The 13,423-nt window shown below is 46.0% G+C and overlaps 1 protein-coding gene across 1 annotated transcript in view; it reads right to left on the reverse strand.

Annotated features, from left to right (window-relative positions):
• Positions 1-13,423, reverse strand: part of DNPEP (aspartyl aminopeptidase) — a 24,759-nt gene that overhangs the window by 2,524 nt on the left and 8,812 nt on the right. The window contains exons 5-11 of the mRNA XM_015426901.1: positions 10,928-11,058; positions 9,267-9,351; positions 9,028-9,135; positions 8,320-8,397; positions 6,704-6,787; positions 6,185-6,345; positions 2,021-2,060 (exon numbers count right to left, since the gene is read on the reverse strand). Coding sequence (XP_015282387.1) covers positions 2,021-2,060; positions 6,185-6,345; positions 6,704-6,787; positions 8,320-8,397; positions 9,028-9,135; positions 9,267-9,351; positions 10,928-11,058 — 687 coding nt within the window. The remainder of the gene's footprint in view (positions 1-2,020; positions 2,061-6,184; positions 6,346-6,703; positions 6,788-8,319; positions 8,398-9,027; positions 9,136-9,266; positions 9,352-10,927; positions 11,059-13,423) is intronic.

Below are 13,423 nucleotides of genomic sequence, written 5' to 3' on the forward strand. Positions count from 1 at the left end.
CCGGGGCCCGATTCCGCGGCGGCGGAAATCGGGGCTCCAAATCGGGGGGAAACCCGCCCCCCGGGGGGACTTGGCAGCCCTACCCACCCACCATAAAGAGCATACTTGATGTCTGAGTTCCCAAGCCTGAAACAATAGGAGGCTATTTTGTAAATCAGAAGAGGCCACTGGAATACAGAGGGGGGCGACTCTGTAGATCTCCTCCTTCCAAATAATGCAGCAGTGCTATGGGCATATGGTTCCCCAGCGATGCACAATCCCTTGCAGTCTTCACATGCAAAACTGGACCAACACTTGCTCCTGCAACCCCTATGTTCTACAACAATACCCCTGGCCCTGCATCAATTTACAGATAGTTGACAATACCCCTGGCCCTGCATCAATTTACAGATAGTTGACAAGCACACTAAAATCTATGGGAAGGATGCCTCTGCCTTTCTGGAGAAAAGATGTTGTTCCAGAGGGTCAGGCCGTGTTGGTCTGAAGCAGTAGAACACATTTAGAATCCAGTGGGGCACCTTTAAGACCAACAAAGTTTTATTCAAGGTATAAGCTTTCATGTACATGCACACTTTGTCAAATAGATTGGAATGGAAGGTACGAGTCCAAACGTACAGACAGAGGCTGAACAGGAAGTTAACATGTAACATGATGAAGATGTTTTAAGATATGCAAAGACAAAACTAAATAACAAGCTAAGGTTATAATGTCAACAGTTGTTTTGATTTAATTAAGGGGAGAAACAGAAAAGCAATAAATATGTCAAACAGGAAATAAATGTGTAAAGGTATTGTAATGATTCCATGTTTTGGTGTGTGTGTTCCTTTAAATGTTTAGTTTGACTGCAGTAATATGAGAAGAGTGAGAGAGGGTGACAAGTGTGATTTGATTGGCTGATGACTGAGAGTGTGGGAGGAGGGGTGTCTGAGAGGATTCTGTGTGTGTGTCTATGAGGAGATTCTGTGATACCAGAGAGACAAGAATGGAAGAGTTCTGAAGAGAGTCTGTGTGACTCAGTTATGAAGGATTCTGTGTGTGAAGCTTGAAGAGAGAACATAGTCTGTGTGACTATGGAATTCTGAGTCTGATTCTGTGTGAATAAGACCAGCAGTTTAATCTGTGTGGCTATATATATAAGAGAGAGAGTCTACTGAATGTATAAGCGTGTCAGAGTGGAGTTTGAGAGACTGTTTGTGGTACCAAGCTTTGTCAGTTATATTTACAAGTTCCTTTCTTCAGCAACTGTTCAAAATAACCAGAAACCAATTTTGTTCTTTATTAAATAAATCATTTTTGTTTAAACTTATCCCAGAAATCAGTACAGTACTTCCTCAGGGCCACATAGTCCTCTGAAGTGCCCAGACCCTAGGGTCATACTACCAAAAGAGAGAGATTTGGAATTTTTAATTCCTGGTGGCAGCAGAAAACTACCACGTTTATATACACAGAGAGTGTTTAAAGGTAAAACTGTTTTCCCAAATAGCAAGGTCGGCACAGGTATCTTTTCTAATTGTGGGAAGTAAACTGAGACTGGGGGAAAGTGGGTAAGAGAGCCATACTGCATACATTTCTTCCCACCGATGCCCCTTCTCAGCGTAAGGCTACCCCCCGTTCATATTTAGGAGAAGATACTGTCTCCAGAAATTAAAATGTTACTTTCCACATCCTTGTATCTAGGCCAAACCTAAGTAAATATTCATCTCCCACACTGTAGCTGCTGCTGCCAAGCAGCCCCTGAATGAGAACTTATTTATAATGCATTTATTGGACCAAGTTCTCACATAAATCTTCTTTCGCATGACATCACCCCGGCAAGCCATCCCTGCTTCAGTCTACTTTAGAATGCATGCAACTGGCTTCAGAAGAAGTTAAATTACCTCTGTGGCAACTGTTCTTCACAGTTTACAAACATCTGAGGTCTGCCAGGTTTATAGCCTACACTCAGTGGGACAATTGCATACAGTTTCCCATACCTTAATTTTCAGCATTGTACTGTAGTTATGTAATACCAATTGCCTACCTTATGAAACTCTGGCCGGTGGTTCTTATCATGCTTGTCCCTGGGTGGGGGGAAAAGCATCGTATCATGTACTGCTCAGTACCTCTGCTTTTTTGAACATATACCTGAGATGGGAACCAGTGAAGGAAGAGGAAGCATGGGGGACCATTTGAAAAAAAGAAGACAGTTTAGGTGGTGAACAAGCAGCAATTTTCATATGCTGGAACTCAGATTCCATGCTGGGTGTGTTGGTCTGTTGCTGGAACCGAGGAGCATTCAGTGATGAAAGTGAGTTCTGTTGATGCCATATGCTAGTGATAGTATGGGGAAGGGGAGAAAGAGACCATCTGGACAATGATGCTGCGAGTTCCATCTAAGCTGAAGGCACAGCTTGTATGTGGGAGTAGTCAAGGTTAAGCGTGCACTCTGGAACCGTAAGATACAAATCTTAAAGCCAAAGAAGCACATCCACTTCCTAACCTTTGTCATACACTGCCTTAACCACCCATCGGGCTTGGAAGAAACTGTCTACCTGCAAAGCCTGAGTGTGCTACCTGCTCAGCCTCACCTGTTTGCCTACGAGGGCTTTACACAAGACTCAAGGCCCCGAAACAGCTCAGTATAGTCAAGGATTCTACTAAGGTGACTTTTAATGAATTAATGGGCCTAAGATGATAGGGAGATATTTTGGCCCCTTCAGCTTTGCAGGGGCAGGAATTGGTAAGGCTGAATCCAGCTCCTGGTATTGGTACCACATACTTTTATCATTCTGTCCAGATAGTGGTAGTTACGCTCTATTCTGCTATGGCCAGGCCTCACCTGGAGTCCTGTGTCCAGTTTTGGGCACCCCATTTTAGGAAGGATGTTGACAAGCTCGAGCGTGTCCAGAAGAGGGCAACCAGGATGGTGAGAGGGTTGGAATCCAAGTCTTACAAGGAAAGGCTGAAAGAGTCGCGTATGTTTAGCCTGGGAAAGAGAAGGCTTAGAGGGGACATGATTGAAGTCTTCAAATATTTGAAGGGCTGTCATGTAGAAGAAGACCTGCAACCTACCCATCTTTTGGGTAGGTTGTAGGGCTATCTTTAGGCTACGCACCTGCAGAGTGCAGGGGGTTGGACTAGATGACCTCCAAGGTACCTTCCAACTCTACCATTCTATGATTCTATGATTCTATCCAAGTGTTTCATTCACTAAATTTATATAACCATTGTCATCCTATGGTAAAAAGACTTTGGTCACATATTTTAAACAAACTTTAAAAACCAATTTATGTTTGGATCATTGTATCTGCCCATAAACTCAGTTAAAGAGATCAGTGCCTAAGGAGAAGAAACAACTGTATTCTACATGATAGACATGGCTATCTAAACTATGGACAGACATGCTAAAATTCTATGGAAGTTTTCAGCCTGAAAGAATGGTATTAAAAGTTTCAGGACTTAGATGGGATTAGTAGGGTATCGGGGGGGGGGATATCTATCTATATATCTAAATCTGCAGATTGGGGCCATACTCGCAATAAACAGATTTTTCTGCAAACTTGAGTTTGCACAAAAATCTGAATTCTACAAAAAAATACGTGTGTGTGTGTGTGTTAAATCCCCCCCAAGTAAAACAGCAATCTCTGCACCTGTGCAAAGAATGCTCTTTACTACCTAATCTTCTGCATGGCAAAGCATCCCCGGGGCTGCGACAGGCTCAGCAGAGGTAGCAGTGATGCAGTCCGGAGGCTGTGCTGGGCTTGGAGGTAGCTAGAGGAGAGGCCGGGGGCCATGCTGGGCCTGGTGTTGGCCTGGGGACTATGCTGGCCCTGGCAGCTGCACAGCCCCCGGGAGCTCCATTGGGTTCGGTGCTGGTGGCTGCTACGTCTAGGAGACACAATGGGCCATGCGACCCAAGCGACATGCTGGGCCTGGCAGAAAAGTGGAGGGGGAATCCCCCCTGCTGCGAGTATCACACTTGTCTATATATTATTTCCCAAATGTGCCTCCTATGTGTGGATACCTAAATTCGCAGATCAGGGCCATGCTTGCACTAAACAGGCTTTTATGCAAATTTGGGAGACTCATTAGGTTTGCAGAAAAATCTGATTTTTTTAAAAAAAATACACTGGAGGATTAAAATCACCCCAAAACACTTCCGTTGTCTGCACACAAACAGGCAATGAACCTACTTCCTCTGGCAGTGCTCCATTGGTGGGGTTGACAGGAACCATGGTGGGCCAGCCAGCAGAGGCCAGGTGCTGCGGGGCTTGACAGCAATGAAGGCAAAGGGGGGTTGGGAAATGCGGTGGGCTTGGCGTTGGAGGCTGAGAGCCACACTGGATTTGAACCAGAGCTGTGCCAGGCCTGCTGGCCGTGTGGGAGTGGAAAACATGGTAGGCCCAACAGCAGAGGCTGAATGCTGCATCATGCTTGCTGTGGGCAGTGGGAGCTGCGCAGAATCTCCCAACGCATATCTCCCAAGGCTACTGGAGGAGTAACTGTGTCTTTGACCAGCAAGAGTCGTGGGAAGCATCTTACCTGTTTTGCTTTTGCAGCCGTTAGTTCTCAGCCTAATGCCCGCACGTGGGAACCCCTGTAATTGGGTATTCCGTGGGGGGGGGGGGGGGCTGGATGTGAACTATAACCTATTATGCGCATAGAACGCCCGCCATTCCTAACAGTGTTCCTGTTACTGCATCTATAGCTTTTCAATAAAAGTAAAACCTTCTTGGAAGCGTGTACTTGGTTGATTTGCTGTGGGTCCTGACACCCTATTGGGGCTGGTGCTGAAGGTGAAGAGCCTGGGGGTGTTCCTGGATGTTTCACTAACTACGGAGGCCCAAGGCGCCGCCTCTGCCAGGTCTGCCTTTTTCCATCTGAGACAAATCAGGCAGTTGGCCCCATATCTCACCCCCTGGGACCTGGCTATGGTGACCCATGCAATGGTCACTTCCAGATTGGATTACTGTAATTCTCTCTACGTGGGGCTGCCCTTGATTCTGCTCCAGAAGCTGCAGCTGGTGCAGAACGCAGCAGCACAGGTGTTGACTTCATTGTCTGTGCAGACGTAGGTCCACCCGGTGCTGTGTGAACTGCACCAGCTGCCTTATTGAGTACCAGGCCCCTTTCAAGATGTTGGTGCTTACCTTTAAAGCCCTCTACGGCCATGGGCCTGCATATCTGCGAGACTGCCTCTCCCTCTATGAGCCCCAAAAGGCTTTACGATCTGCCAACCAACATCTTCTGGTGGTTCCCAGCCTCAGGGATGTTGTCTCACCTCTACCTGGTGGAATGAGCTCCCCCATGAGATCAGGGCCCTGCGGGACCTTTTACACTTCCGCAGGGCCTGCAAGAAACAGCTCCTCCGCCAGGCTTTTAATTAGAGTTGCGGACGACCCTCCCTCTCTACTGGGCCTCCGCTCAGTGGGTCAGAACTGCGTTACCATCCAAGGATCAACACTTGAAAGAGATGGCATCTGTGAGGCTTTAACTAGTAATGGATGAATGTTGCTGTATTTTATTTGCATTTTAACTTTTAATTGCTGTATAGTGTATATTGTTTGGAACCCACCCTGAGCCTACTATGTGGGGAGGGTGGGATAAAGGTATTTTCAGTCTTAATGATCACATGGTTACAGGTACTTCTCTGTACTCAGAATGAATACAAGTGCTGACAGGGTGCATCATCTCCAAAAACCTAATTAAGACATAACAGGACCAGAAAGAAAAGACATTTTCTTAATTGGATTTTTAACGATCTAACTTTTCTTAATGTTCTCAGTCATAAGATCAGGACATATTATCTGGTTTATTCTGAAATTTTTAACTGTTGCTTAACTAAAGTTTTAATGATGAAAAAAATGCTGATATCAGGCTCACACAGTGTGATTACCACTTGCATTTTCTTTAACTAATTTCAGTCTCCCATATGGAACTTTGTTTATTGGATTTTTCAATAAAAACAATGACCAAGTTATTTATTTACAAGTGCTAAAGAACCAAAGTCTAGAATGTTTGTTTTAAGTGAAAGCGACGGACTTCAAGCCACTGACTTTCACTTCTAAATCTGTGCAGCAAGAGTGCAAATACATGGAGCAATATTAAATATGGAACAATATTCCATATTTAATGAAACAGTTACAAAACAGAAAACAAACAGCTCTAGTACAATTCTTCCTCCTGAGAACAGCAATGTACTCACGCGTAATTGGGGTGCACAGCATGGGCCATGTCTGCACTGATCATGCAGGACTTGGGCACAGCTTCCTCAAACGCAGTCAAATTCTGTGGTGAAGCTGAGATCCGTCGAAGTACAAGTTCAGTAAGCAGAGACATGGCGCCTTGAGCACTTTCTGAACCCACCTGCCAGGGAGGCATATTCAGTGAAGGAGCTGAGAAGTTCCTTTTTGGCCATCTAAGATTCAGCTCCCATCTTACTTTGGAGATTACCCCGAAGTCGTTTCCTCTCCCCAACCTCAGATCTACAGCTGCCCCTTTGTCGGGGTATATGTCCCACCCAAACCCCTCATGCATCAGTGTTAGCCTTTCCCAACAAGAGTCACCTGGCACAGAACAGTATAACCTCCTTAACATAAGGAAGATCCCTGCTGGAACAGACCAGAGATTCGTCTAAGTCCAGCATCCTCTTCCACATCGTGACCAACGACCTGCCCTGGAGGGCCCTCCATTTTTTGTCTACCCATCAGCACCTCCCACTAACCTCTTCGTTGTCATATAATGCAACCAGGCGAACATTAGACTCTTTGGCCAGTACTCCAGGTCCGTCACTGGATTCAATCAATGCCTGTACAAACAGATACAAGGAGGGAAATGGTAAGCTTGACAAGATGAGACTCTCAGAAGCACTTTCGGCTGCTCTATGAATTTGCTAGATTGTGAGATGACATGTTAGCACACAACCAGATTTACACAGAAAGGAGTGCCAATGACATGGTGAGGTATGGACATCTGTCCCTTTTTCACCTACTAAACCCGTTCCAGAAATTCTAGGAGGAAAGCTGGGCCAGGGCCACAGAGATCAGGCAACTAGTACACCCAGGAGAGGCACAAGAAACCTGGCAAGAGTGGACACCCTGAAGATGAACTTGGGTTTGGCACACCTGAAATGCTGGCTACTGTTCAAGCCACCCATAAGGTTAGGGAACAGCTTCTAAGATACGGGAGAAAGGATTAAAAGACGCAAGGCCCGCTTCAGAAAGGATAAGTGAAGAAGGAATGTCAGGCTGTCAACAATTACCCCACCCCCTGCAAGGAGTATTCCAGAGCACACATCACTCTGCTAAAAAGGAGGGAAGGAAGTCCTCATGGCTGCTAGTCATGCACCCCCAGAAGATCTGAAGAAGTAGGCACGGTCAGGGAAGCTGAGAGCTTAGTTTCCTTCCAGCTCTCCTGAGGGTGAACGCAACTGGAAGGGAGCTGAGGCTCAGCTCTAAACAGCCCTCATTCTAGGTCAAACTCAATAGACTGGACAGTTTGCTATAGACAAAAACCAAAAGGAGCCTTTAGAACAGAAAGGAGAATTTAATAAGATGCCTCTTCTCCAAGTATGGTACTGGAAACTGCAGCCCCTGTCAAATTCTCACCTTCACAAAAAACTTCTAAAGGCATAGGACCATTAATATCCCACGAGGAATTACATAGCTGCTCACCAAGTACAGGAATAGATACAAACATGTCAAAATGGCAACATATGTAGATCATCCTCCCATCTCAGCTTTTGAGTATGAACAGGGACATTCATGGCATATGTGCCCTAGAGAGCACTGAGGTCAGGAACACAGAATCGCCCGACCTTTCCTGGCCCGGGAGACGTCAAGTTGACCGCTACTAGAGCCAGGGCCTTCTCGGTGGCTGCTCCATGCTGGTGGAATGAGCTCCCGGATAACATCAGGGCCCTGTGGGATCTTTTAGAGTTCCACAGGGCCTGCAAAACGGAGCTCTTCCACCAGGCCTTCGATGAGGAGCCACCACCGGGGAGGGGGCCACTGGAGACAGCGCCAAAGTTGTTGGTGCCGCTGGAACACATCTTGGACAACATAAAACAGCAGTTGGTTATTGCCTTTGTCTGTATAGTGTATGCCGCCAGCTTCATTGCCATCATTACTAGTACTACCTAGTGGTTATGTAGTCCTAATTTATTAATGTATTTTAATGTATTTATTGTCTTAGTGTTTTAAATGTTGTTAGCCGCCTTGAGCCAGTCCTGTGGCTAGGCGGGATACAAATTGAAATCATAAATAAATAATTAAATGGTAAATCAACAGACGACTGGGCACAGTGCCAATCTTTGGTCCTAGCCTCACCCTAGATACCCACCTGCAGGGCACAGTAACAGCTGTGGAGGTTGTCCAGGCGAGGGGAGAATATGAACTCATTGAAGGCGCCACCAAGGGTCTGGAAAAAGAATCACAGGTGGGGAGGATCATAAAGGGATTAGTACTCTTCCGGGTAGGAGGTTTTTGAAGACCAAAACCAATATCATCTTCCAGAAACACAGCTGGCATTAGCATCTCTCTCTGTGGTTCTCTCTTAGAGGTCACTGTCAGCTAAGCTGCCATGAGTGTGGAGAGGCCTTCTAATTGCTTTGCATCCCTTCCCATGCGCTTAATTGCTTCTCAGCTGCAACACTTATCTGTAAAGAGTTACTGGAGGAGATTGTAGTGTCTATCGTTCGTGGGAGCGTCTCCGTTCCCAGCTTTGCTACCGTTAGAGAGCCTGGCAGTCTCCCGCGCGTGGGAGCCCACCTAATTGGTTATTGCTAGGGGAGTGGCGCATACAAATGCCCTATATCCTATTATGCACACAGGTAACCCGCCATTCCTAACAGTGTTCCTGTTACTGCATCTATGGCTTTTCAATAAAAGTAAAACCTTCCTGGAAGCGTGTACTTCGTTGTTTTGCTGTGGATCCTGACAGTCACCTTCTATGGAGGATTGTATAGTGCAAGGACAACATTTCATCCATCTAACAACCTGACTTTTAAAAGAGGGCCCCAACAAACCAACAACTGAGGCTGGAACTCACTGCAGGCTGTGTATCCACCAGGCAAAGCTCTACCTCAACCACCTGCTCAGGATTCACCCCCAGCTGGGAGCAGAGAAGGGACAGCAGAGCTGGAGGATGCCGATTCTCCTGTAAATGAAATTGTGACAGAGGTGTGTTGCCTCCCCAAAGCAGCGAAGTCTCATCTAGGGTTTAGGCCCAATGCCCTGCCTCAGCACCCCAGCAGAAAAAAAACTGACCTCCTTCCGCTCTCATCTTACCTGGACAGCTGAGGTACAAGCAGTACCTGCACTGGACACCTCCTTCTCTAGTGCTTCCTGTGCTTCCGTGGCCAAAATCGGGACCCTGTGAAAGGCAGGCTTGTCAGCTGGCCCAACATGGTCTCCCCATGGGGTGCCTGGACACAGACGGGCACTGAGATCTGGGGAACAATTACTGTTCAAAAGTGTAGAGGGCTTCCAAAAGGGTGTAACACATCTTAACCCCACTTAACGTATTTTCTTAAGGAACACAACAATCCAATACCAGTGAAGTTACTCGCCACGGTGAGCATGGCTCTCAGTAGCCAGAGGGAGAACCTGGGACACTTAAAAGAGCTTTTTAAAAGAGCTACCGGGGGGAAACTGTTTAAGCGAGCTGGTAACTGTTCTTTGTGTCAAATATTGTTGTAATAGTGTGGTTAAAAAAATGAATTATATATATATATATATTAAAAGAGCTTTTTAAACCACATTTCCCCAGGTTTTGTAACCCAGAGAGCTCCTTTGCCTTGGATAACTTTGGTTTGGCTGAAGGGTAAAGTTAAACTGGTGTGTTTCCTTCCACCTCCTTGACAGAAAAAGACAACCCTGAGAGACAGCTTCCTGACACTTGGCTATCCAAGCAAAAAGAAGCCATTAAAGACAGGTCACAGTTGTCAGACTTTAAAGGGGAAAAAAACCCTGAAGAACATTTTAAAGTGTACTAAATGCTCTTTAAAAACAACTGAAAACAAAATCAATTGTTTACAACAAGAACAAGCCTGGATATTAACAAAATACAAAGACAGAGGCTAAACTAGACATATTGGCAGTCACAGGCCTAACCTGTGGATGCTGTCACGATTTTAGAAGAAGAAGAAGAGATTGGATTTATATCCCACCCTTCACTACCCAAAGGGGTCTCAGAGCGGCTTACAAACTCCTTTCCCTTCCCCGCCCCACAACAGACAGACACCCTGTGACATAGGTGGGGCTGAGAGAGCTCTGACAGAAACGGCTCTTTTTCAAGAACAGCTCTTGTCAGAAATATGATCAGAAAGAGATTCTAAAATGCCATGAGGGCCCAACTGGGCCCACAGCACAGAGTGCCGAGGCACTCTTGTCCCCTGCCCCGTGCCTTCTCAAGTGCCAATCCTGCCACACCCCACACCCCCCGAGTTGCTTCAGCACTTGAAAAAGTGTGAGGGTGTGTGTGTGTGACAAGAGCTCCTCAGCCCTTCATGCTGCGGGCCCAATCAGGAATGGGCCCTCTGGCATTTTTCAATCTCTTTAAAATGGCAGCAACGTCCATGTGCCATGTCTCGTCTGTCCCAGAGCTGAGCCTCCCACTCCGAATGCCAGTGTAGGTAACAGAAGGTTTAAGAGAATAGTGAGGTGTGGACAGGCCTCTCTGAGGAGGGGATTCCAAAGCTGGGGTGCCATAATGGGAGTATGCCCTTCTCCAAGAGGCAGAGCCCACTACAGGGCCTTCCCGGATGAACTCAGAAGAAGGAAGAGCCCTGGAGGAAATCACTATTTCCCCCTCAGGCAGACAGAGCTCCACTGGCGGGGGCCGATCGGAAATGCTGGCCAGGTCCTGCCAGAGGGGCCGGCACCTGATGTCTCCCCAGCGGGGGACAGAGCCTGAAGCAGGGCAGGACAGCCATGGCTTATACTCTCACAGGTGGTTCTCCGTGTTCGGTCCAAAGCTCTCGTTCACGTTACGTTGGAGATGGATAGCCAAATGCGGGATACGGAGAATGGGGTGCTCCACCTTCACCAGCCGCTGCTCCAGACACCCTGCTGCGAGGTCCTGAAATTTAAAAAATTGAAGAGGACTCATCAGAACCTGCATGCTTCACTATGTGCTCAAACACAGAAAGCAGACAACAGACAAGCTCCTTAGTATGGAACTCAGGTAATTCTGCCCATAAGAGCACTAGCCACCATCCCCACTTACGAACAACAGAGATTGGGCAGGCTGAAAAGCTGGGACTTGTTCTGTAGGAGACCAGATTCCATCAGATCTCCCCCACCGCAAAGAAAACTGTCCCTCCCTAATGTGCAACAACCGATTCCTTGCTGTTGCTCAGCTGTGACTGGAAAACCAGATAATGAGAAGAGATAGTTTCTAGTAGAATAATGACACAGAGCCACGGGCTTTTAATGGGGTATAAACTGTGGGCATCTTCAGGGTAAGGGTTTTTTATTTTGTTGAGTTTCAATTATAATGTTCTAGTTGTGACATGTCAGCTGCCTTGAGCCTCAAAACAAGGTGGGATACAAATTAACAGGGACAGACCAGGAGTTCAGTGAAAAAGTCATGCTCCACTAGACTCCATAATCCCAGCCCCTCCACCTCCTAATTTTTTTTAACAAACTTTCCATTTGATTTCAGATTTACTGAAACCATGAGGACCACGAGCTTATTTTGAATTTTAAAAGCTGAATTTTCTGGAGGTCTACATAAACTACAATGGCTTCCAAGCCTCAGAACCAAACTGTTTTAATAAACCCATGCTAGCTACAAAGAATTACAGATTTCCTTCGGGTGCTTACACATAGTACCATTTCATGATCTGCCATAATGACTTTCCAAGTATACTTGGCTGCAAATCCCCATCTCTTCCCTTTGCTCCATTCTGAGTACTGGAAATCATCTGCCCTCGTCTGCATTTATCTCAGGCCACACCAATCCTCTGACATTCAAACGTCAGGCCAAGAGACTGCCTACTTAATTCCTTTCAGGCCCCAGGAGAGCTGTTCTTTGGGACAAACTACATTATTTTAGTCAGGGCAAGCAACTCCTCCTCCTCGTGTGGTCTGAAATTCAGCCAACAAGTTAAGTCTCTGAAAGCTAAGCATTCAGAAGCAGCACATGCAGAATCACTGTCTTACACAAGAACTTCACAAAGCAAAATTCATGACCCGCTGGCCCTGCGTGTACAGGAAATCTGATGACAGCCTTGAAATGAGAAGATAAAAGCCCTGTTTACAAGTTACAGTGAAAGTATGTACAATCCGTGCACAGTGTACACTTGATTTGACACGTGTACAGGTGAATATGGAATTGGAACCTCACATTTATCCAGATACTGGTCCCCAGTTTCATTTGTAAAGTGAATGCACATTGGATCTTTCTTACAAGCAGTTATACACATACACATGTAGGTTGCATATGTGCTTACTGTGACATGTGAACAAGGTTAAAGTAAGCAGATGGGAGCGGGGGACTGAACCTGTCTGAACCTCCTACAGTTTTAGCCACCTGGCTGAGACAGTTATGATGGCCCCACCCTGAGGGGTCAAGAAAGGGCTGTGAAAGGATAAGGTCATCGGCATCTCCAGTTAAAAGGACCAGGGAGATGGAAGAGACCTCGTCCTTGCACCTGAAGAGCCACTGCCAGAATATACAAGGTTAGCCTTGACGGACTGATGGCCCAACTTAGGGTAAGGTAGCTAAGGCAAGTAAGATTACGAGCCTCACTCCCACTCAAAGTATGCTTGGCTGAGCAGGTCAGAATGTCCTGAGATAGTGTGTTCTAGTTTTAGACACACGTTGTCGTTACAGCAACATTAAAAATAAATCCACAAAAGGGACTAACCAGTCCGCAGATTTAACACACAGATCACAGAGTTTTTAGATATCACGGATTATGCCAAAATAATATCATAGCATTCTGTATTACAGAGGGTAAGGGGAGGGGAAACAAAAGAGTATCTAGTATCTGAGAGACCTGACTTCAAACGGAGCTATTTTTCCTCCCCTCATACAGCCATACTTTCAATGGAAACTTGTACTGCTGGCACTTCTTCCCGCATTCTTTTTTTTTAAAATCCCCTGAAGACAGGGTAGTTTTATTGATTTTTTGTTACACCTACGTGACTACAGAAAAAGAAAAAGGGAAGGGGAAGAAAAATAAAAAACCCCGGGATATAGACAGTAAATAAAGAAACCCACACTATAACTAAAAACCCAAGAAAGGAAGGTCTTTTACAATTAGTATACAGTTAGTCATAAAACTTAAAAACTTTTCGTTTAAATCAATGAATTTGGGAGTTAGTGAGTCCATTTTAGTAATTGTCTATTTTCTTCTCAGTGTGCACAGAGTCTCTTTCATCCACTTCAGCTATAAATCTTTCAGTTCTTAAGAGCTACTTGGGAACTCTTAGCCGCA

The sequence above is a fragment of the Gekko japonicus genome, unplaced genomic scaffold, assembly GCF_001447785.1.
Source record: "Gekko japonicus isolate JY-2015 unplaced genomic scaffold, Gekko_japonicus_V1.1 scaffold104, whole genome shotgun sequence".
In the NCBI taxonomy this organism is placed as follows: Eukaryota; Metazoa; Chordata; class Lepidosauria; order Squamata; family Gekkonidae; genus Gekko; species Gekko japonicus.